The sequence below is a fragment of the Leuciscus leuciscus genome, assembly GCF_965113295.1.
Source record: "Leuciscus leuciscus genome assembly, chromosome: 10".
NCBI classification, from domain to species: domain Eukaryota; kingdom Metazoa; phylum Chordata; class Actinopteri; order Cypriniformes; family Leuciscidae; genus Leuciscus; species Leuciscus leuciscus.
Window position 1 is genome coordinate 41447103 of NC_138734.1, and position 24972 is coordinate 41472074.

General features: G+C 40.5%; 1 protein-coding gene across 2 annotated transcripts in view; it reads left to right on the forward strand.

Moving 5' to 3' along the window:
* The window catches only part of LOC309507220 (uncharacterized protein), a 77743-nt gene that overhangs the window by 46561 nt on the left and 6210 nt on the right, over nucleotides 1-24972 (forward strand). Inside the window, exons 3-9 of one of the 2 annotated variants that reach the window (XM_082181348.1) lie at nucleotides 4647-4704; nucleotides 14862-15116; nucleotides 16264-16324; nucleotides 16459-16589; nucleotides 20572-20691; nucleotides 21082-21195; nucleotides 24233-24343. In XM_082181348.1, the coding sequence (XP_082037474.1) occupies nucleotides 4647-4704; nucleotides 14862-15116; nucleotides 16264-16324; nucleotides 16459-16589; nucleotides 20572-20691; nucleotides 21082-21195; nucleotides 24233-24343 (850 nt within the window). Of the gene's footprint in view, nucleotides 1-4646; nucleotides 4705-14861; nucleotides 15117-16263; nucleotides 16325-16458; nucleotides 16590-20571; nucleotides 20692-21081; nucleotides 21196-24229; nucleotides 24344-24972 lie in introns of both variants that reach the window. The other variant, XM_082181347.1, reaches the window with a different exon arrangement.

The following is a 24972-nucleotide window of genomic DNA, read 5'->3' on the forward strand; positions in this document are numbered from 1 at the left end:
TCTTTTTTTTTTTTTGCACTTCGTACAAAAAATATAGCCTGACTACGTCAGACTTCGTACTTCCGCTCAATTTGAGTTTGCTTCTGTACTCAGTCTGAGATAGCGACCTATCTCCCAGTTGTCCTCCGGCCTCAAAACAGCCGGCCAATCAACGAACAGAGGGCGGAGTCTTGGAACATATTTGGGAGTCTTGGTCATCAAAATTTTTAAAAAAACCTGGTTTGACACACAATTTATACAAAAGTCCATTTGGCCTGTGTCTCATGAATAAATCCTACTGACTCCACCACTGTACTGTTTTGTGGTTTTGTAAGGGGTAAATTTGCTCAAAAGAGATAACATTAAGTTCTGTATAATAATTTGTATTTGTATATATATATATATATAAAACTTTTTCCCAGTCATCTCAATGGCAAAATGTGTCTCAATCAACCTGAATACACACCTATATATGGCTCGCAGTCTCCGTTCCAGTTCATCTCAAAGGTGTTGGATGGGGTTGAGGTCCAGGCTCTGTGCGGTCCACTCAATTTCTTCTGCACCAAACTCATCCAACCATGTATTTATAGATTTTGCTTTGTGCAAAAGGACCTTCTCCAAACTGTCTTGGTATGCTGAAGCATTGAGTTTTCCCTTTACTGGAACCCAACCCCTGAAATACAAACCCGTACCACTATCCCTCCTCCACCAAACTTTACCGCACAGTGCAGTCAGGCAGGTTATGTTCTCCTGGCATCTGTCAAACCCAGACTCACTCATCAGACTTTCTAACAGAGAAGCTTGATTCGTCACTCCACTGAACATGTTTGCTTCAGAGTCCAGTGCTTTACACAATCTGACGCTTGGCATTGCACTTAGTGATGTGAGGCTTGCATGAAGCTGCTCAGTATTATGGAAACCCACTCCATGAAGCTCCCGCCGCACAGTTTTCTGCTGATATTAAAGCCAGTGGAAGTTTGAAACTCTTCAGCGATTGAATCAGCAGAGCATTGATTTTATGCCTCAATCGCTTTAGCACTCTGTGACCCCGCTTCTGTGACTGAGTTGCTGCTGTTCCTAAACACTTCCCCTTTCCAATATTACAGTTGACCCATGTAATATCTAGCAGAGAAGAAATTTCACAAACTGACTTGTTGCAAAGGTGGCGTAGGGAGAGTTATGTTTTTGATCATGGCAGTCTGGGCTTTGAGGCTGTTTATGCTAGTTTGGAGCTGGATATCCATCTAAGACTTGTGTATGTGTGTGTGTGTATGAGTGTGTCGAACGCTGAGCTTGAGTGGTCTGGGTTATCTCTTTGCAGGGGGCTGAGAGGGGACCACTGTAGGTGGACATTTGTGTTAGTGTGTCTGAGAAATTAGCCTTTGTTCTGGTTGTTTATTTAAGGGTGTGGGTGCTGTGAATGTTTCAAGCTTGTTAGGGCTCTAAGGGCATGCTGTGTGTGTGTGTGTGTGTGTGTGTGTGTGTGTGTGTGTGTGTGTGTGTGTGTGTGTGTGTGTGTTTGAATAGAAAAGAAAGAGTATAGCGCTGGTTGTTATTTTTGAGTGTTCTGTTGTGGAGAGCAATTGTGGAAAGCTATCACTCATTTGAGTGAGCAAGAGTGTGTGTGCTTTTACAACACAAATCATCTCTGGAATTATAAAATGCAAATTTGGTTTTATCTCAGTGCTGTCTTTGTCTCTGAAGGGGCCATTAAGGATTTAAAACATGTCTGTTTACATTGTGTAATGACTGTTAGCTTATTATAGGCTACTAAACATTTATTAGACGCTTAGCATTATCTAACACATACCTGTTATACTGCTGTCAAAGTAAGACTGTAAGTTCATACTGATTTATACTCCGTTTGTAGTTTTTTATCCTGACAAGTAAAAACATGAGAGGTTTTAGCCACAATTTTGTTTTCAACAGCACTATTGTATCTAAATTGAGGAGGGAGACCCACACCATACAAAATTAAAACACTTTTTATAAAAACTATTATGGGTAATCATCTCAAGTGTACTCCATTCAGACGACTCTTCACAACAACACAAATTTAGGACCAAACTACTGAATGAACCTTTAAAATATTAAGAGTGTTAAACATGCAAATATGTTTAAAAATAGTGGCCATCGAGGTGAATGGATATGCAAATAGATATGGGAATGCTAATTCTCACAATCTAGTGACAAAAATGTATATGGAAGAGCTTTTGTCCTTTGAGCTGCGGCAACGTAAGTCTGTTGTGTGCTGTTAAAACCTGAATATAATTATGAAGCTCAAGCTCTGTTGTGGGAATGTGTTCTTTAGTGCAAGATTCTTCTTCATCTCATGTCCATTCAATCACTAAATCATCTTCTCTCAACCCTTAACACCACTTTTATCAAGCTCCCCTACTCCTCCTGCCAATCGTTCCTACACCTCTCATGTCTTCTCCTCCGTCCTTCACTCCTCTCCTCTGGTGGACACTTATGAGACAGGCGTGACTGCACATCCACACTGCCTTTTAGAGTTTCGTTACCCAGAATGCTGCAGCTGTGTCATTTGCATGGCAGGGTTTGGACCTCTCACTGGAGAACGAGAGTGTGGCTTTGAATTATTCATTTAGGAGACACAGAGAGGAAGAAGAAAATAGTTTTTTTTCTGTCTCCCTGTCTGTCTATTTCTGCTCTCATGAATTTGTCAACCCCCTTTAAATCACGTTGCGATGCTACGGCCGCTCGTTCAGTGGTGTTTGAAGTACTCTATTTGTTTAAGCACTCATTGTCAGGGGATGATGGGTACGTATTTAGAGTGACTCCAGACAGGCTTGGTCTCAGTGCTACTGACATTCTTCTGTTTTCTGGGTTTTTCTGTTGTTTCCAGCGTCACCATCTGTTCCCCCACTGGACTTTAGAGCTGTATCCGGAAAAAAGAGCTCAAACCATGAGATCCAATCGCAAATTTCAGCCTAGTCCAAGTGAAGAGCACATCGCAAACAACCATGATTTATTATTTCACATCTGTACTGTATTAGTGGTGCTTACTACAGCATTTATATTGCTTACACTTTGAACAAACACCCAACCCGTGTAAAAAAAAAACTTTTTTAACCCGCTTTGTATTGTTACAATGTCGCTAGTTTATGAACAATGTTTAGATGTTCCAATTCGATTCGATTTTGATTCTCGATTCGATTTATGATTTCGATTCTATATTCGATTTTTGTTTTCGATTCGACTCAATGAATATAGATTTAATTTAAATCCTATATTTATTTTAAAAAAGAACAGTGAACATACGTTTACAAGTGGTTAATTAATAAAAAGAAATTAAGAATTCTTAAACTCCTTTTATTTTAGGTACACTTGGGTACATTATAACAGAACCCAACTCTATATTTCAAATGCATACAAAGAATAGACAGGATTTTGATGCAAAATGAAAAATTGATGCTGAAAATTGGACAAGTCAGAACAGTCGCATGCCTTGATCAAACAGGATCAGGTTATTTTATGTTTAAGATAAAACACATACAATCTCACAGCATAAGCTGTAACATGAAGACTGCAAGCCTATGAACAGTGGAGGAAAACTAATGCTGGCTTTTGGGTGATAGATAAATACATATGGAAAAAATCGATTCGTGGCCTTTGAGAATCGATTTTGAATCGACCACATTTTTAAAAAAAACGATTAAACGAAAAATCTATAGCCCCTAATGTTTATCCTTTCTCTGTGTAACTGGACTGAGAAATTCACGTTTATTTGTCAGCAAATATGGTAAAAAATTATGGTAAAATGGAACACTATGGCAACAGCTTTCTTACCTGTATGTGACTAGGTTTTTCTGACTGAACAAACCGTCGCGGCATTCTCTCCGGATCCCATTCTTTGCCGCTTTTATCCACTGCCGTAACTCACTCCCGCTAAACGTTTACTCTTTGAACTCTTGCACCAGGAACAAAACAAGTCCACACCATAATGGCCAATAGTTTGCTAAGAAGTATTTCCTACTAAAGCAAGGCGGTATTTGATTAAATGATAAAAAAATTATAATAAATGCAATTAGCTGAACTTTAGAGTGCTTTTTTGACCCACTTAAGTAGTACATCTTTGTCATTTCATAATTCTTTTGTCTTTGAAATATAGTTAAAGGACCTTGCAAGCATTAATGGTAAACTAAAATATACTTTAATGTCATTTCCATTGAAACTTGTATGTCATTTATTTAAATATATTTGTATTGTATAATTACTACATTTGTAATGATGAAGTTGCAATTTAGCACATTTAAAATACTCACCAAAATCAGTGTAGTTATTTGTTATTTTTAAGTGTACTAAAAATATATGCTTTTAAGACTTAAAGTGCAGTACAAGTTCACATTCGGAACAATTAAACACTTCTTGTTCACAAGGGAAGGCATATAACATAACCCTTTAATTGCTAATAACTCAAATCCAATGACTTAATATTGTGGGGAGAGAAGTAGTTCCTTTTTTAAGTGATCTGACTTTTTATGTAACTGATGAAATTAATTTCAGCAATTCGTGAATTCTTTTGTATAATTAATACTGCATTTTTGCTGCATTTTGTTTCATTTTCACTCAATAAATCCATCACAATGACTTGTGGACATGTAGCAATATAAAATGCACTGACATGTTTATTTTCCTTTGTCTAGAAATCGTTCTCTCTGGTGATCGAGGCTCTGGATCATGACAATGAAACATCAGAGGCAGGTATGATGATACGTGTGTGTGTGTGTGTGTGTGTGTGTGTGAGACTTAAAAAACAAAATCCATGGATCAAATGTGTCCTCACAGAAACGATTTGTAGCAATAGCACAGAGAAAGAAAGACTGAAAAGGAGAACATCAGACAGCCAAGCCGTATTTACCCCTCACGCTGTCTTCTGGGGATTACAAGAGAACGGAGTAATGCACAGGGTCAGTCTCCATGACTCTTTCATTTCCTGTGTTGCTTTCTGATTGTTTCTCCTTATAATTGAAGAAAAGCTCCATGACTGAAAATATGTTGCTGGATTCTGCACACACACACACTCAGATGCACCGATTATGTCCTTTAATGAATAAATTAGACACATGTGCACGCTTCTTCAGACAATGCTGAGATACATTTTAATCATTTGGATATTGCCGCTTTATTTTCATAAATAACTCAACTTAATTTGTTAGAAAAACATGCATGCACATACTCTCCTTCTCGTGCACATCCTGTCTTTTTTCTGGCACTCTTATTCTCTTTTATTATAATTTTCTTTTCTTTCATTTTGCTTCTCTTCTAAATCTCTCTCCCTATTTGGTTCCTCTCTCTTAATTTATCATCCTCACTGCCCTCCAGCTCCTGACAAATCTTTTCATTTACTTTACCCATCCCTTCTCTCGTTCATTGGATTTACAGCTTGTCTCTGGTGAGGTGAGGCTTAGATGGGCTGATCCAGGAGTCTAAATGACGCGAGTTTGGAATTGTAGAGCCGTTTTTCCTGCCAGCTCTGGATTATTATACAACCATCTTATATGGTATCTGAGTGCCATAGCTTTAACAGTCTTCAGCAAAGTCCGTCCTGACCCATTATGTCTTTGAAAAAGACTTTGTGTGAGAAAAGGAGAGAGGGAGAGGCAAGGACAAAAGTGTTGTTCAGTTTCCCATTTATTATATCGTCTTGTATCCAGGGTGGTGCGCTATTCAGAATTGAATGAAGAACAAATTTAAATTGGAGATCAATTTTCCTGAATTTTAACAGCATTCCTGATGGAAAATTTAAATTTGTATTTTTATGCAAGGAAGTATATTTGGAATTTTAAATATGTTTAATTAGTTGAGAAGCAAAAATATCAGGCAATACATAGAACTAATTGACTATGTTAAGTCGCAATTCAGTAAATTCCTTCTGGCCAGTCCAATGCCAATTCCAATTCAACATCCTGTGGGACGGGACCAGAGCCGATCCTGAATAGTACAAATTTAATTATTGATATAAAAAATGCATCCTGTGAATGAATAAAAGCTAAAATGGCTTGCCATAGCATGTCACTGTGTTTTAAATGATAAAAGCAATACTTGATGGTTATTATTTACTGAGGGATGTGCATCCATATTGATCAGTATGTCCAGCCAATCAACATTTTAAATGCAATATAGCCTATAAATAAAGTCAATGTCAGTACATTGCTTTTCATCTTGCTTTATTGCAGAGTTGTAACTAAACTGACTTGGAGACTGGATAATGATTGTCTTGTTTTTAAAGTATGTGTGCCTATAATGAGGAGTGCCATCACGCCCATATTGTACTGGTCCCCACAGATGTTTTGCTGGAAAGTGCACGTTTCATTTCGTGCACGCGCATATGAACGCATGTTAGCGCGCGACGCGGTTATCTTTTCCGAGCTGCAGTTTATAAACAAACAATTCACTCTTATTGTTATGGATCTGTGAAGGAGGACTCAAATGCAGGATGACAATTAACAGCTTTATTGACAAACAGATGACACGACGAGGTGGGAGAAGGTAGCAATCCAAACAATAGGTAGAGATGAGACAGTGACAACAGCAGAGCAGCAGATGTAATGAGGTATCCGTGGGCTGGAGTGAAGATATGGCAGATCAGAGTGAGACCAGAGGTAACCAGCTAAAGCCAGACAGGAACTTCTACAGCTTGACTTCTTACAGCTTGACACTCAGGTATCTCAGGCTCAGAACAGGGCTGCTTGCTGCAGAGTCCTGCACGGGTCCATTTTTGGAGACCCGCCCCCGCCCGTACCCGCAAAGTTCAGCACCAGACCCGACCCGTCACCCGTGATAATATCAAAATTAAATCCGCACCCGCCCAGACCCGTTAATATTTGACCCGTTACCCGACCCGTGCCCGCGATAAACCACACAGGTGACGCGTTCATGTAACATAAGGGTGCGCTGCCAATAACGCACCTGAAAGCTGTCACAAAGAACTGGGAAAAGTAATGATTATTAATAGGCCTGTCAAATATATCAATGAGACATTTCAATTGTTTATTAATAAGCAAGTGTTTTCTGTGTCAAAGATGACGAGGCTGACTCGCGATCTTCACAGTAGTGAACGCGCCAGAGAGAAATGCACATTTCATACGGATTATAAGCAGAGAACAGTCTGTTTTCTTTCGTTTTGAATTGTTTTGTTTAAAAGTACACATTTCATGCTTTCTATTTCTCAGGTCTGTGAGGCAAGTAGCTTATACGATGAGTTTCGGTTCATTTAAGAGACGATCAGTTCACGCGCGGGCGCCTCCGGCCGTGTCCTGATTATATTGCCTGCCTGCTATATTCTTATTTATTAAATCCATGAATTTGGTAGATGAAACATTGATTAAAATGAAGATACAATTAATACAAAACGAAATTCACTTTAAAGAAAGGCTTAACAAACTTAATGAAGTGGTCAAAATCATGTCTGCCCACTCCATTTGTCTCACGATATTCCGATATTCGGGATCATCTTATCTTATTCATGCTTTTCACTTTTCATATAATCAACATGAAATAAAAATAAAAAAAGTATATTATTTTATTTAAACATGAATATGAAACTAAATCGTTTTTTAATGACTGGGCTACAACACATAGGCCTATTAGCCTACAGTACAGAGACATTTAATGTCTCAACTTGGTCGGACTAAAAGGGGAGAAAAAAATAAAATTGGGTCGGTCCTAAATTGACAGGGTCGGTCGGGTTACGGCAAACAAGAATATTTGTACTAAAACACATATTTGCGTATGTGTAATGCTGGTAATTTAGACATACGAAATATTGCACATATTTTTCATCCGCTACCCGCCCGCAAGGAGTTCATTATCCGCCCGCGTCCCCGCCCGTGAATTTTAGGAATGTCACAATCCACCCGTTTTAGCCACTTTTATGCGGGTACCCGCGGATACCCGCGGGTACCCGACCCGTTGCAGGACTCTGGCTTGCTGGACAGGACTTGGACAGGACTGGAACAGGGAAACAAGACAGAGCCAATGGCAGTAAACAGAGCACTAACAAACTTCTACAACAAAACACTAACGACTTAAGAGGAACGATACTGAGACACAGTAGTACTCTGAAGTACAACATTTAACGAACTGGCAAACACAAGAGGGAAAGAGCAAACATATAAAGGGAGCTAGGAACATGAGGAACAGGTGAGCACACTCAGACAAACAAGGACTTAACGAGACGACAGGTGCCAACACTCAAACAAGGACTCAACTAAACAAGGGGGCGTGGTAACAGGAAACAAGGAGGAAGGGACAGAGGAGCACATGGCAAACACAAACAAAGACACAACCATGTGTTAAAACACAACGTAAACATAGAAACATTAAACAGAGACAAGACAGACAACGCTGCCAGGGCAGAACCCTGACAGTACCCCCCCTCTAAAGGACGCCTCCAGGCGTCCAAAACAGGCAGAGACCATGGAGAGAACAACTGGGGGGGAGGGAAGGGCATAGACATGGAAGTCCCAAACTGACCAGGGAACACAAAAGGTGGCATATGGCAGGTGGGAACAGAACCGGGGAAAAGATTAGGAGCTGAGGGAGACATGGGAACTTGATATGGGGCACTTTGGGGATCAGGAACTGGCCTAGCTGGTCTGGGCTTCCAAGGGGGCTTGACAGACCTGGGGGCAAAGACAGGGCTGGTAGGGTCAGGGAAGGTCTTGGGAACAGGTAAGGGGAGTGACTCGGGGACGCCCTCCTGGGCTGTGCAGACATGCACGGGGACTGACTCAGGGACGCCCTCCTTGGCTGTGCTGACGTGCACGGGGACACCTTCCTGGGCTATGCAGACGTGCACGGGGACACCCTCCCGGGTTGTGCACTCTGGAGCAGCTGGCTTGGAAACAGTGCTTCTTGTAGCACCAGCAGGGTCAGGGACAGCACCTTCTGTAGCTTCAGCGGGCTTTGGGACAGCACCTCTTGTAGCATCAGCGGGCGCTGGGACAGCGCTTTCAGTCGCATCAGCGGACTCTGGGACAGCGCTTTCAGTCGCATCAGCGGACTCTGGGACAGCGCTTTCAGTCGCATCAGCGGACTCTGGGACAGCGCTTTCAGTCGCATCAGCGGACTCTGGGACAGCGCTTTCAGTCGCATCAGCGGACTCTGGGACAGCGCTTTCAGTCGCGTCAGCGGACTCTGGGACAGCGCTTTCAGTCGCACCTGCGGGCTCTGGGACAGCGCTTTCAGTAGCACCTGCGGGCTCTGGGACAGCGCTTTCAGTTGCATCTGCGGGCTCTGGGACAGCGCTTTCAGTAGCATCTGCGGGCTCTGGGACAGCGCTTTCAGTTGCATCAGCGGACTCTGGAACAGCGCTTTCAGTTGCATCAGCGGACTCTGGAACAGCGCTTTCAGATGCATCAGCGGACTCTGGGACAGCGCTTTCAGTTGCATCAGCGGGCTCAGGAAACGCCCTCTCTGTAGCGGCAGCGGGCTCGGGAAACGCCCTCTCTGTAGCGGCAGCGGGCTCGGGAAACGGCCTCTCTGTAGCGGCAGCGGGCTCGGGAAACGCCCTCTCTGTAGCGGCAGCGGGCTCGGGAAACGCCCTCTCTGTAGCGGCAGCGGGCTCGGGAAACGGCCTCTCTGTAGCGGTAGCGGGCACGGGAAACGCCCTCTCTGTAGCAGCGGCGGGCTCGGGAAATGCCCGCTCATTAACAGCGGTGGGCTCAGTTAACGCCCTCTCAACAGCAGGCTTGGGACTAGTGGACACGACAGGATTAACAGGCATCTCTAGGATCTTGACAAGACTAGTTAGAAGTTCAGATAAAGCCTCTGCAGCAATGACAATAGGCATCTTGGGACTGGGATCAGTAAACATAACAGGACTGGTAGAGGTTGTCTCGGCGGGAATGACATCGCTTATCAATGGCATGGGAATAGAACTCACTTGGCTTGACACCTCACAAACCACTGGATCTGGGGCTTGGGAATGGAGAAATGTAGACTGTTCAGCACGTACCCTTCTCTTCTTCCTCTTACGACGAGCTGATACTGCTTGCTGGGCTGTTTCTGTAGTATCTGTAGCCAACTCGGCCAACCCAGGCGGAGAAGCAGTAACCCTCGTAGAATCAGCACTGACTGAAACAGATTGAGCAGGCTCTGAAGAGACAGGATAGTTCTCGCTAGTAACAGGGAAAACAGAGGTTAAGTCGACAGACTCAGAGATGACTGGAACAGGCGTAATTGACTGAGGGAAGACAGCGGTTGACTTGGCTGTGTCATGAAGAACAGAAGGAGACTCAGATCTTGAAGTGACCGGGAGTGACACAATTCTCTGAGAGATGACTACGGTGGATCTGACAGTGTCTTGACTAACAGACCGTAACTCCGATCTTGGAGTGACTGGGGCTGGCGTGATTGTCTGAGAGGTGACAGCGGTTAATTTGACTAAGTCTTGAATAACAGTTAGTGACTCAGATCTTGAATTGACTGGCGTTATTGTCTGAGAGGTGATAGCAGTAGATTTGACTGTGTCTTGAATAACAGATGGTAAGTCAGCTCTTGAAGTGATTGGCATAGTTGACTGAGAGATGACAGCAGTTGACTTAGCTGTCTCTTGAATAACAGATAGTGAGTCAGATCTTGAAGTGATTGGGACTGACCTGGATTTCTGAGAAGTGGTGGGGGTTGGTTTGACTGGCTCTGAGGTTGATGTGGTAAACTGGACTGCCCTATTCCGTCTGGATCTCAGTCTCCTCGTAGAAGCCAAAGGAGGATCATAGATGTGACGAGACAGGCGGGGAAAGTTGAAGGCAGATGCAGGTGGGCTTGGTGGCATTCCCCACTTACTGCGATTACCAAGGTAACTAACGAAACCCCAGAAATCCAGAATATGAAGAGAATCCATCTCCCATGCAGGCAAGGGGTCATCCAGGCAGGAGTTAAAGATATGCTTGAGAGCAGCATCATTATAATCTAGCCCCCTAGACCAGGTCCAAAACATCTGGGCAAAACCCCCAACTCCTAAGCCATCCTGGCGAAGAGCAGTGAGACTACGATGACGGGCCATTCTCTCTTGCATGTTGGCAGGTGGCAGGACCTTGATGCTCATCCTGCTGAGTCCTGTAGTGGCCAGTTCGTTCTGTTATGGATCTGTGAAGGAGGACTCAAATGCAGGATGACAATTAACAGCTTTATTGACAAACAGATGACACGACGAGGTGGGAGAAGGTAGCAATCCAAACAATAGGTAGAGATGAGACAGTGACAACAGCAGAGCAGCAGATGTAATGAGGTATCCGTGGGCTGGAGTGAAGATATGGCAGATCAGAGTGAGACCAGAGGTAACCAGCTAAAGCCAGACAGGAACTTCTACAGCTTGACTTCTTACAGCTTGACACTCAGGTATCTCAGGCTCAGAACAGGGCTGCTTGCTGGACAGGACTTGGACAGGACTGGAACAGGGAAACAAGACAGAGCCAATGGCAGTAAACAGAGCACTAACAAACTTCTACAACAAAACACTAACGACTTAAGAGGAACGATACTGAGACACAGTAGTACTCTGAAGTACAACATTTAACGAACTGGCAAACACAAGAGGGAAAGAGCAAACATATAAAGGGAGCTAGGAACATGAGGAACAGGTGAGCACACTCAGACAAACAAGGACTTAACGAGACGACAGGTGCCAACACTCAAACAAGGACTCAACTAAACAAGGGGGCGTGGTAACAGGAAACAAGGAGGAAGGGACAGAGGAGCACATGGCAAACACAAACAAAGACACAACCATGTGTTAAAACACAACGTAAACATAGAAACATTAAACAGAGACAAGACAGACAACGCTGCCAGGGCAGAACCCTGACACTTATGGTGTTTTTTTCTCTCTTTTCGTGACCAGAAGGATAGTTCCGCTTAATTTTCTCATCGATGTTGTAAACTTTGATTGACTTGTGTAGTGTACGTATAGGGCTGATCGGCTCTGGACGGGACCAATGCAATTCAAATTCACACTCATGAATAGGGTTTGATCTAGAGATTCTGCACTCTTTCAGAAGATGTGTAATAGCGCCCCCTACCATATAACAGTGAAAACATGGATTGCTGGAAAATTCCATCAGTGGCGGGAAAGCATTCTCATAAATGACGGAAAATGCTGTAAATGGCGGCGAAAGAGTTAAAGTTAAAAAAGTTATTTAGTTTCTTTTTCTTTTGTTGTTTCATTATCGTTAATGACAGACAGCAGGAATATTAGGCTGTTGTCACTTTAAGACCGAATGCATGGATCCAACATACTGTTACACATGCATTTTCTTTCTCAACTGAATATGTTCACTTAAGACAAGAACGACTGTGTTTACAAGGATATTAAGACATACATTTCTGTGTATTTGTCCATGCAAGCGCATGAAGACGTGAAAAAGAACACTAAATGAGAGGCGGCTTTTTGTGTGCGCACTTTGAATGTGTGTTCAGCACAGAAAATGAATTGAGTTCTCTTTCACGTCTTCTTGCGCTGTCACATTAAAAATAGTCACATTAAAATACACACACAGGAATGGTTAAGCAGAATCAAAATGCGTGTGTCTTATTGAATTCACGATTCTTGGAGATTTGGAACCGGTTCTCGATATTTCTATTCCTACTGATAAATTGAAGTGGTGCAGATTTTTTTATTTCTAAATGTTGCTCAATCCTGGTTCCGTACAAATATATATGTGCACCCTCTCGTATTATTGAACCACCCTCTAAGTCCAAATGTATTCCTCTCTTATGGTTTTGATGGATGTTGTGTGATCGTTATCTTACATTGCCGAGTGAGAAATCAGACTTATGTTCATGTAAATTTATGTGCCTGAACATGTCAGAGATAAACTGTGCTCAAGGCTTTCTGCATGAGTGCATCTCAGCTGTAGTCATTTACATCTCTAATGGATTGTAGTAGAATGATGTTTAAATGGACAACACCACTAATAACTGACTGTGCTTACACTGCAGTCCATTAACAGAAGAGGACGAGACCATCATGTCCAGATTTGTGTGTGCGAAAATTGTGCCCTTAAGGGTCCAAATATTTTTGGGGTCACTGAATGTGGTTGATATGTTTATTTTGATTAAGTGTGTGGAGTTGCTATGATAACTTATCTATGTTTGAACACCTTCGCTCTTCCCTGTTTTCATTGCTTTGTTTTTAAGCCCAGATGATCTCTTCTGTTAGGCCAGTTTTCTTTCTTTATCTTTCTTTTTCGAGCACTTTGTGGGAGATAATGCACTATGTAACAGTTTTTGAGATTAGGTAGGCTAACAGTCAAAACAGTCACAGACTTATCACCACAAGTTAATCTCTATAAACAGAATTTGTTGTGTTAATGAAGTTGAAAGATTAGACACAACATTCAAGATCGGTATCACATTAAGTCAAGTCAAGTCACCTTTATTTATATAGCGCTTTTTACAATACAGATTGTATCAAAGCAGGTTCACAGTGATAACAGTGAAGCTGTAAACAGACATTAGTCTAGTTTGGGGTTAGTAAAAAAAACAAAAAACGTAATACTTTTATTCAGCGAGGATGTATTAAACGTATAGGAAACGTAAACGCTGTTTCAAATAAATGCTGTTCTTTTGAACTTTTCTGTTAATCAAAGAATCCTGAAAAACATGTAACATGTATACAATGTAAACATTTAGCAGCACAACTGTTTTGAACATTGATAATAAGAAAAGTTTCTTAGGCAAATCAGCATATTAGAGTATTAGAAAAAAGGACATAGTATTGTATAGAATCCTGAACAGTCCTTTAAGGTCCTGTCTCACTAGGTTTGCCAACTTCAGAAAAGGAAAATGCGGGACAATCGTGGTTCTTTATAGGAAAATGAGGGACACTCAAAATATTTGTACTGTATCACACAGTGTACGTCATTTCAGTGTCTGCAGTTAAGTATGTGTTTAAAAGGTTATCAGACATAAACACATTTGTATTGCTTAACCTATTTATGTACAATTTAATTCTTAAAAGAATTTTAATGTCATACATAAAAAAAAAATGTCACATTACAAACAAACCATCGTTCAAAATAACAGTATTTATCTAAAATAGAAAGCTTTTTTAACATTATACACTAGGCTTACAGTTCAAAAGTTTGGGGTTATTAAGATAATTTTTTTGTTGAAAGAAATTAAAGAAAGTAATTGCCTACTTTTATTCAGCAAGGATGCAATACATTAATCAAAAGTGACAGTAAAGACATTTATAATGTTACAAAAGCTTTCTATTTCAAATAAATCTCTTATGAACTTTATATTCATCAAAGAATCCTGGGGGAAAAAAACTGTTTTAAACATTAATAATAATCAGAAATGTTTTTTGAGCATATTATTCCCTCAGGTAGATTACATGTTTTCTTGTGTGGCTGGATGTTGGACTCATGAACAATAATCACGTTGTTTGCATTCGCCAAAATTGATTTGCCGAAATCAAAACGTGGACAGTGAAAGGGAATTACCGTTAGCGCGAGACGAGTCTGGCTTGAAGCGGAAGCGACCAGGCGGCAGAGGATTATGTTCGCAAATCAACAAATGATTTGTCTCAAAACAATAATTAAAAAAAGCTGTGATTGGATGATGACAGGTGTCAGTGATCATTCTCAAGTGTCGTGATCAGCACTGCTGCTGTTGCTGTTGTATCAGTCAGTGGTTAGATCAGCGTAGTAGGCTAGTCAAAAAACGGGACAAGGGAGGTCACGCACGGGACAAATAAATTAGGCCCAAAATACGTGACGTCCTGGCTAATACGGGACAGTTGGCAACCCTATGTCTCACTCTTGCTGGAGCAGGTTTTTCCATGGAAAAAATTAACATGAGAAAAGATGTTTAATTTTTATTTTACTCTCTCTGTCTGTCGCCCCCCTCAGGTCGGGAGGAATTAATAGAGCGAGTGCTGCTTTCCTCTATGCTGAACCCAGGTGAGAAGTGGCAGTCGTTCCCTCATCACGGTCACACGTTCAATCTGGAATACCGCCTGCGATTCCGCTGTGATACCAATTACTACGGCCCACTCTGCAACAAACTCTGTCGAGCACGAGATGACTTTTTCGGCCATTTTGACTGTGATCCTTACGGGATTAAGGTGTGTAAGGAGGGCTGGACTGGAGCAGAGTGCCGACAGGGTGAGTGGGTCCAGCACACTGTCAACAGCCGTATCATACTTATGATGGCGATATCTATGGACTTAGCTAACCTAGCTATAATTAAGCTAGCATAAGTTTGTTGCACATAACCCGTATTAGACTTTAGCTACAGGATTATTTATTCAGATGTTTTTCCAACACTCCACAGAGGCCAAATCGTTTTCCAGCAGAGAATGACTTAAAGAAACACGCCGACTTTTTGGGACTTTAGCTTATTCACCGTATCCCCCAGAGTTAGATAAGTCCATACATACCCTTCTCATCTCCGTGCGTGCCGTAACTCTGTCTGACGCACCCACCGCTAGCTTAGCTTAGCACAAAGACTGGAGGTAAATGGCTCCAGCTAGCATACGGTTCCCAATAAGTGACAAAATAACGCCAACATTTTCCTATTTTCCTGGGAAATATATTCTCAGAAGGCGAAGCACTGCTACTTTTGCGGAGTGATTTACTCCAACTCTGAGCGAACTCTCTGCTCCTCACCACGGGGCTTCTCAGGTGCTGCGAGCAAATCACTCCGCCCAAGTAGCAGTGCTTCGCCTTCTGAGAAAATAGTTCCCAGTATGTATACGGTTAGAAGATGGCTGTGTGTGACCTTGTTATTTGTACACGCTGTGACTATACAAATCACAACATGTAAATAGGAAAATATTGCCGTTATTTTGTCACTTATTGGGAGCGGTATGCTAGCTGGAGCCATTTACCTCCAGTCTTTGTGCTAAGCTAAGCTAGCGGTGGGTGCGTCAGACAGAGTTACGGCACGCACGGAGATGAGAAGGGTATGTATGGACTTATCTAACTCTGGGGGATACGGTGAATAAGCTAAAGTCCCAAAAAGTCGGCGTGTTCCTTTAAGGGAGAGAGAAATGTCCACATCCTAATGGTTTGTGATCAGGAAGAGCCCATATTACCACCATAGCCTAAGTCAAAACATTGAGCTAGCCTTATGTTAACAATAGTTGAGTCAGAGAAGCATCACATCATGACTGGCTGCATTTAGCAATGGATTACGTGTCCAAAGTCTCTGTATTTGTCTAATTCAGTTTGTGTTATTATGAGTGTTATGAAAATGACTGATCGTTTTGATCATCATATCTGAATAAACCTTCTATATGCGTCTTTGTAGCGGTGTGTAAGCAGAGATGTCACGTGGACCACGGCTCCTGCCATGTGCCCGGAGAATGCAAGTGAGTCTGCCCAGGTTTCAGAAATACAGAGCGCTGATTCATGTCATATGCCCTGCAGGACTTTTGTTTTCTGGCTTTTGTTTTCTGTCTTTTTCTCACTTTCTCACTGTTGTACCCTCTCTCTATCTCTGTAGGTGCCATTATGGCTGGAAGGGTGATCTGTGTGATGAGTGCGAGACGTTTCCTGGGTGTGATCATGGCACTTGCACTGAACCCTGGAAGTGTGTGTGTGACACAAATTGGGGCGGCTTGCTCTGTGACAAAGGTGAGATGACATCTGCAACACAAGGAAATGTGCTGGTGTGTGTGTATGCATAAATGTCTGTTGTTATTATAAGGGCCATCAATCAATTTAAATCTTTACTTGTGTTTAACCTCATCATTTCAGTGTAGTTAATGTGTTAACACATTCAGTTGCTTTTTAAGGAAGGAAAGAACTTGTGTGGATGACACTTGTATCTGTAATATATGTGCATATTTAAAGGCAGCAGACAGAGGCAGGTTTCAGCACTCGTCTCACACTCTTTTCCACCCTGGAAGAGATGATGCATCACACAACATTCACTTTAACACCGACCATCAGCTGAAAGCTTGATGACAGCGGTGAACTTTATTTTTAACATAAACACATCGGTTAAAAATGTACATATAATTTTAATTATTAAAATGTTGATTTAATTATGAATACAAATAGTTGTATCTCAACCAAATATTGTCCTATTCTAACAAACCATACATCAATGGAAAGCTTATTTATGCAGCTTTCATGTTATGTATAAATCTCAATTTCATAAAATTGACCCATGTGACTGGTTTTGTGGTCCAGGGTTACATATGATATTCACAAAAATACATATGATTTATGTAAGACCCAGAGACCTGAAAAATCAAAAGTTGGCTTTAACGTCACAGTCAAATGTATTAAATTTAGGGTCGTAAGATTTTTAAAATATTTTTTAAAGACATCACTTCTGCTTACCAAGGTTGCGTTTATTTGATAAAAAAAATATGAAAAACAGTAATATTGTGAAATATTATTACAATTTATTTACAACTATTTTCTATTGTATTACATTTTCTATTGTAATTTATTCCTGTGTTGTTTATTATAATTCTGCTGCTCTCAAGAAACATTTATTATTATTATCAATGTTGAAAACATTCGAAACACTTCATATTTTTCTGGAAAATGTAAAAAAGTAGGATTCTTTGATGAATGGAAAATTCTAAAGAACAGTGTTTATTTGAAATATAAATATTTACTGTCACTTTTGACCAATTTAATGCATCCTTGCTGAATAAAAGTATTCTTTTTACTGATCCCAAACTTGTGAATTGTAGGTTAAAATGAATGGCGAAAAAAGACCTATGATGTTTATAAGTAAAATCTTTATATTTCAGATGAGGATAATAAAGTGGCTGGAGTGGCACTGCAGCTCGTCAGAAGTACAACCTGACAGATGTCGTTAAAATAGGAAAACACTTAATTTTTTTTATCTGAAACGCTGTCTGTCTGTCAATCATTTTGTGCAGGATTGCTGACAACGCCATGTCTGTCATGTCTTTGGCAGGGTTTTTGGAGACAGGTTTGACATTGAAGTTAGCAGAATGAAAGTGAAAATGTCAAATTGAAAAAAGAAAACCTCAATAAAATGGGTTAATAAAATGAACAGTGGCGGCTCGTCAGGGGAGGCAAGGGAAAGCACAGGCTTCCAAACATTTTGAGGTGAAAATGGGAGAAGGATAATTTAATGTTAATAAAATTCCCAGTTATTTATTTTATTTCTTGTCTCAGAATGTGTATTTCTTGTTTGTAATTTCACTTCTGTTACACCATAAAATATTACTGAAGTCAGAACCACTGCTGCTCTTCCCTGATCCTGCCAAATCTACCGATAGGAAAACTGTGCTAAGGCGATTCTGAAGGGAAAAGAAAAGGGAAGCGGAGGCAAATCCATAGCCAGAGACTTTTGCCTCCATTGGGAAAAAAATTGCCAATCACCACCATCAAGTATTGCACTTTCAGCGGTTCGAGTGTTGACGAAAAAATATCGGGTGGGGATTCTTAGACTACTGCAATTTAGTTTGCCTCCTCTATTTTAAAATCCAGCAGCCGCTACTGAAAATCAACAGTGTTAAACATAATTATGTCATTTTAATAAAAAGAGTAATTAGATTCACTGATTCCAAGACTTACTGCATAGGCAATGTTTGTGTAAATAGATCATGATTATCTGAGTTGGACCCATTCGTGGGGTTTTGTCAGGGTTTTTAGAGGGGTAAACAGAACGTGAGCCGGGCACTTTTTTGGGGGTGGAGGATAAAACAGGCTCTTGCCATTTAGCAGTTATGTGAATGGCATTGACTGACACACACACACACACACACACACACACACACACACACACACACACACACACACACACACACACACACACACACACACACACACACACACACACACACACACACACACACACACACACACACACACACACAGATTAATTGAGGTCATAGAACTAAAGATAATAGCTTGATCTCATTGCTTCTCTCTCTCTCACACACACACACACACACACACACACACACACACACACACACACACACGCACACACACACACACACACACACACACACTAAACTAAGATCTCAGGAGCCAGTCTACCAGTCCTGCATCATTTTCCATCATAGCGCTGGTTTTAATTTGTGTCTATTTGTATGCTGTGGTTGTAATTCTTCCAGTTAAGCATGCTTTTGTGTTGCGGGTAAATCTTCAGGAAACAATCCATTTGAGTGTAACTCATCCCCTCAAGCATGACCTTGTAGGAATTCTTGGTTAGATTCTGCAGGATTTATGATACAAACTACATTTAAACAATGTCTGGGTTGTCAAACCTGATTTGTGTCTAGACCAAACTGGCATTTTGTTTAACCCCATGAATCTGAGCTTGAAATTATTGTTTCAAAAAAAAAAAAATTCCTTCAAGCAACAGTTCCCAGTGGGAGATTTACATTTTAGTAAGATTTTATAGACATATATTCACATATATTACAGATGTTGGTATATTGTATTGCTGGAAGTGGTGGGATGGGGAACAGGTGTTTTCACACGGCCATTTTGAAGAATCAATAATGATTTTTCTAACAAATCATTTAAAGCTGTGTGTTTGTATGTATATGTGTTTTGTATCATTTGAGAAAGAAAATGTTCCTCTGCTGAATCATGTGGTTTTAATTTGTCCTCAGTTGGTTGGAGGGCTGCAAGGAAAATGTAAATGATAAATTTGCATTGGTTTTGTCTTTACCACAAGTTTCTTATTTCTTAAGTCAACATTAATCAACATTCACTAAACAGAGTATTACCATAAAAAATGTGGGACAGGACTTGATTTGATCCGTTTTCATGATTGGATAATGAAGAGTGGATGTTTGATACAAAACTTTGCGATCATCACCAATGACAATTCTGTCATTATTTACTCATCCTCATGTCGTTCCAAACCCGAAAGACTTCAGAACACAAATGAAGATTTTTTTTGATGAAATCTGAGAGCTTTCTGACACTTTGACACTTCAAAAATTTTATAAAGGGATCGTAAAACTAATCCATAAGAATTGAGAGGTTTAGTCCAAATTTTCTGAAGAGACTCGATCGCTTTATATGATGAACAGATTGAATTTAGGCTTTTATTCACATATAAACATTGATTAGCGAGCATAGACAGAAGCTCAACCGAACCTGCTTGACGAGCGAGAACAAACCTCATTGGTTCTTGAGAAGCTCAAACATGATGCGTAACACAAGAATGAACCTCATTGGTTCTTGAGAAGCTCAAACATGATGCGTAACACAAGAATGAACCTCATTGGTTCTTGTGAAGCTCAAACGTGATGCGTAACACAAGAATGAACCTCATTGGTTCTTGAGAAGCTCAAACGTGATGCGTAACACGAGAATGAACCTCATTGGTTCTTGAGAAGCTCAAACGTGATGCGTAACACGAGAATGAACCTCATTGGTTCTTGAGAAGCTCAAACGTGATGCGTAACACAAGAATGAACCTCATTGGTTCTTGAGAAGCTCAAACGTGATGCGTAACACGAGAACGAACCTCATTGGTTCTCACACGTCAAGCAAGCATTCTTGATTGCTTTTTAAATACACATCTGTGAATCAATGTTAATATAATAAATTGTCAGATTTCCCTAACTGCAAAATTAAATAAATAATTCTCTCTCACTTACAGATCTGAATTATTGTGGTAACCATCAGCCATGCAAGAACGCTGGTACTTGTACCAACACTGAGCCGAACGAGTACCTGTGTGTGTGTCAGGAGGGCTTCCGTGGCCGCAACTGTGACATCGGTGAGCTGACGCTATAAAACACAACCATAAACTCTGTCAGCCCTGACAGCCTAATACAACCATACCTCAAACATGTGCTGGACAAGAAGAAAACAGCAGAATATTGTAGTCAAAGCTCAGCCCTTCTTTTTCACTGTGCCACCAATTATCTCCTCCGAAAGGATAATTTTAGTCTGTGTTAACGTGTGATCTCTGAGAGGTGTTGATAAGAGATAAAATTACAACAAGAATGTTCTGGAGTTGAATGCCTCAAACCAAGAATCTCTGTAAGACGACAAATACAGCATAAAATATACTCTTATGTTCATGTTAAAGGTGAAGTGTGTCATTTCTGCTCCAAACAGAGTAGAGCTGTTCAGTAAGCATCTCTTCCTCTCGTCCCCTTAACAGTGGAGCACGCTTGTCTCTCCTCTCCATGTGGGAATGGAGGAACGTGTATTGAAGACCCAACAGGCTTCAGCTGTGTGTGCGCGTCAGGCTGGACGGGACCCTCCTGTGCCTCCGGTAGTTAAACATACACACACACACACACACCTGTACAGATTGCAATCAGCACCAATCAAAGGCAGCTGCTATTTCATGTGCCAATTTTAGTTAGAACTACATTAAAATAATGCTCCCTAACAGTCAGCAATCACACACACGCACATGTAGGATGCTCAGATGATAATGTGTCACAGAGATCAGGTTGTGAGAGCTCCTCAAATTTAAGGACATTGGTTGGTTGCTTTAAGACCATTGCATTGTTTTTACATGTTCTCATCAGTTTAAGCATGGGCATCATGCCTTTATTTTTTTAGAAGACATTAAAGTCGGGCTCAGACTACAGGAGTTTAATGCTAGATTTATGCCCGGTTTATCCCTCCCGACATTCGGAGAAAAAAAATGCGTCGGTTCTGATGTTCGGCCCAGATTTTATGGTAATGTGAGGCGTTTACAGATCAAATCTTAAACCTGATTGCGGACACATCAGGGACACCGGAAACATGTTTGATATTTAGGATTTTAAAATCGGTTGATTACGGCTATAATTACGTCAGTACTTCCACAATAGCCAATGAGAGACATGGAGACGGAAGTGACTAAACTTTTTTAATTGGCGACCACGAAACAATAAGAAGCTGTACGGGTCCGGTGGACAAACGGGATTGAGGAACGGCTGGTCGAAATGTGGCAACAACAACACGACTGCCTTTATTCTGTCTCCTCAAATAGGAGACATTATATTTTGTTTACACCTGCTTTCCCGTGAGATCACGTGAGGTGCTAAATCTGGCATGATAATCTTAAGAATATGTTGTAGTGTGTGATGCGACACGATTTTCAGATCTTGTAATGTGTGCAGGTTTGAGATTTGGAAGAAGAAAATCTGTGAAGATCCATACAGAAAAAAATAAAATATTGAAATATATTTGCATTGTTGTTCACTTATATTTATCATTTTGAAATATATTCAGAAATATAACAAAAATATATGATGTTAAGTGTGAAATATATTTACATTTATAACATGTAATGTAAAATATATGACAAAATATATGGTCATAAAATGTTTAGCTTACTAAAGAAGGGTCGGAAATGTATTTTGATTATAGTAATTCCTCTACCTTTTCCCCTATACACAACAGTAGGCTACCATATTTCACTACTGTATTATGACACACAGCTATATTATTATTAATACTGTACTTACATTTAAATGACTGCAATGTAAAATGACAGATAGTTGCTTTCCTAGGACTATTAGGCCATATTAGGTGGCACGTACAATTTGCAAAAGTTAAAACATATATGAACATATGTTGTTAGTAAATATATTGACATATAAATATATTCACATATACATATTTAACTAAAATATATTTTCAAAAAAAATATATATATTTACATATATTTAACTAAAATATATTTATTGGGCCAATTTCGAATATTTGCATATATTCCAAAAATATATTTCATAATATATTCTGAAAATATATTTCATAATATATTCTGAAAATATATTTCATAATATATTCTGAAAATATATTTCAAATATATTTATTTTGTGTATGGGGATTCTCATCTGCAACCAGATTTCACAGTCGGTTAAGATTGAAAAACTCCTGTAGTCTGAGCCCGGCTTAAGGGTACGTTTACACTACAAATGGAAAGGTTTTTCCTTTGCGTTTTTGAAAAATTTAGCATATCGACAACAAGGTTGTCAAAACGATCCCTGATCCGCAAAAACAAAAAAAATGCTGTATTATGCATGCCAGGCCAGTCAGAATCAAATGTTTTGGTCCACTGGAAGGATTTTGAGATTGAGACGTCCCTTAAATGTTTGACTCCCTGATCAGTGCCCAGACTATTGAACTAGGGAGCTGATTGAGACCTTTGTAGTAATCCTGAAGAGCTTGATTAGCTTGTTCAGGTGTGTTTGATTAGGATTGGAGCTAAACCAAAGCCACTTGAAGGCAAGCCTGCAACCCTAGTCGAAAAAAGCATAACGTCGGCTAACGCTGCAGGGAAAGAGACACGAGGCCGTTTTTTTTAATAGATGTCAATGGAGGAGAGGCTTCACTACACTTAAAAAAAAAAAAAAAACTTTTTGTGAGGAAATAGCTTATCACTTAATGAATCGACAGCCCATTGGCTAATCTTCAACATGTTTGCTCTTAAACATTTGTTTTGGATTGATCTATCTTTAGAGTTCACACCAAATAAAATGCTGTTTTATCAGAGAAATCACTTGCACGATATGATTTAGTTTACAGCACTTCTCATTCACTTCTATGGTATCCGCAAACAGTGATTGACTGTCGCACAACTCAATGATGTCAAGGTTGTGATTGGTTATCAAGTCACACGTGATCCAAGTTACGCCTTCTCCCTCATATCTCCCAAAAATCTCTGGCTAAACTCTGCAGGACCTCGTGCTGAACACAAAAGAAGATATTTTAAAGAATGTCTGTCACCAAACAGTTGATGGACCCCATTGACTTCCATAGTAGGAAAAAAAAAATACTAGGAAGTCAATGGGGTCCATCAACTGTTGGGTGACAGACATTCTTCAAAATATCTTCCTTTGTGTTCAGCAGAAGAAAGAAATTCATACAGGTTTACAGGGTTAAAATTGCTAGTCTAGTGGCACAGTTTAGCATGCAAGGAGGCCTGGGTCTAAAACACAATCTAATATATTATTATTTATTAATTTTTTTTACCAAATTGTTGTCTTGAAATGAGATAGACTTTTTTGGTAACACTTTATTTTATAGTGTATAATTGATCATTTTGTGTTACACAGGAAAAGGTCATGGAAGTTTTGGTTGACATGAGATGGTGACAAAACATTCAGTTTAATGCCAAAGATTTGAGGAAGGTGCGACTAGATTTAGACTGTGAACTTGTTTCTGTCACAGCTTTTTAAACACTTTGAAAAAACCTTGCAACAACCAAGCAACAAAGTAATCAAAGTAATGAAAGTTGCATTCAAAATCATTATGATGGATGGATGGATTTGATGACGAGACCGAGAACATGTTCTGTTTGCATGCAGCAGTGTTGCAGTGTGACTCCAGTCCTTGTGGTCGTGGGGCCACATGTCAAGAGACGGAGCAAGGTTTCCAGTGTCTATGTCCTCCATTCTGGACCGGCAGAACCTGCCAGCTCGGTACGTATATAAAGCAACACTAGCTTCACCTGTCCTGAGCCGTCCATACATGTCCACACTTGCCTGACTTGGCCTTACGCTCATACTCATCCGCAGTCTCACCTGCCGTAACCTGCCTCTACCTGCCTAAACTTGTTATAGACCGTACCTGTCTGTTCTTTCTTGTTTTTGCTCGGTTCCTCGTCCCACTCTCAGGGTAAATGGACTAGCAATGCATCCAGGAATTAAATCTAAGAAACCAAAAAAAAAAAAAACAGAAACCATGACCACCACCATGTTTGCCATTTGAAACCACTAAATCATAACAATCAAATCCAGAGATGGGAAACTCTGCTCACACATCTTGTGTTTATAAATTCCATATCAGCACAAACCACATTGAAATTATTAATCAGCATCACTGCTCAACCGACCATTATCCGCTAACCCACATCAGACAATTTCATGCTACAGTGTGCAGTATATTTAATTGCTGAATAAAAAGAGCTGTCGCTGATGCTGTTGACTTCTGGGAGAGTCTCTCTCACACTCCACCGCCCCTCAGGCCCAGATCAGCTCTGGCTCTCTGGAGAGGATCAGTCTCTCTGGACTGTTGACACTCTGAAATACACTCATGTGTCACAGTGACA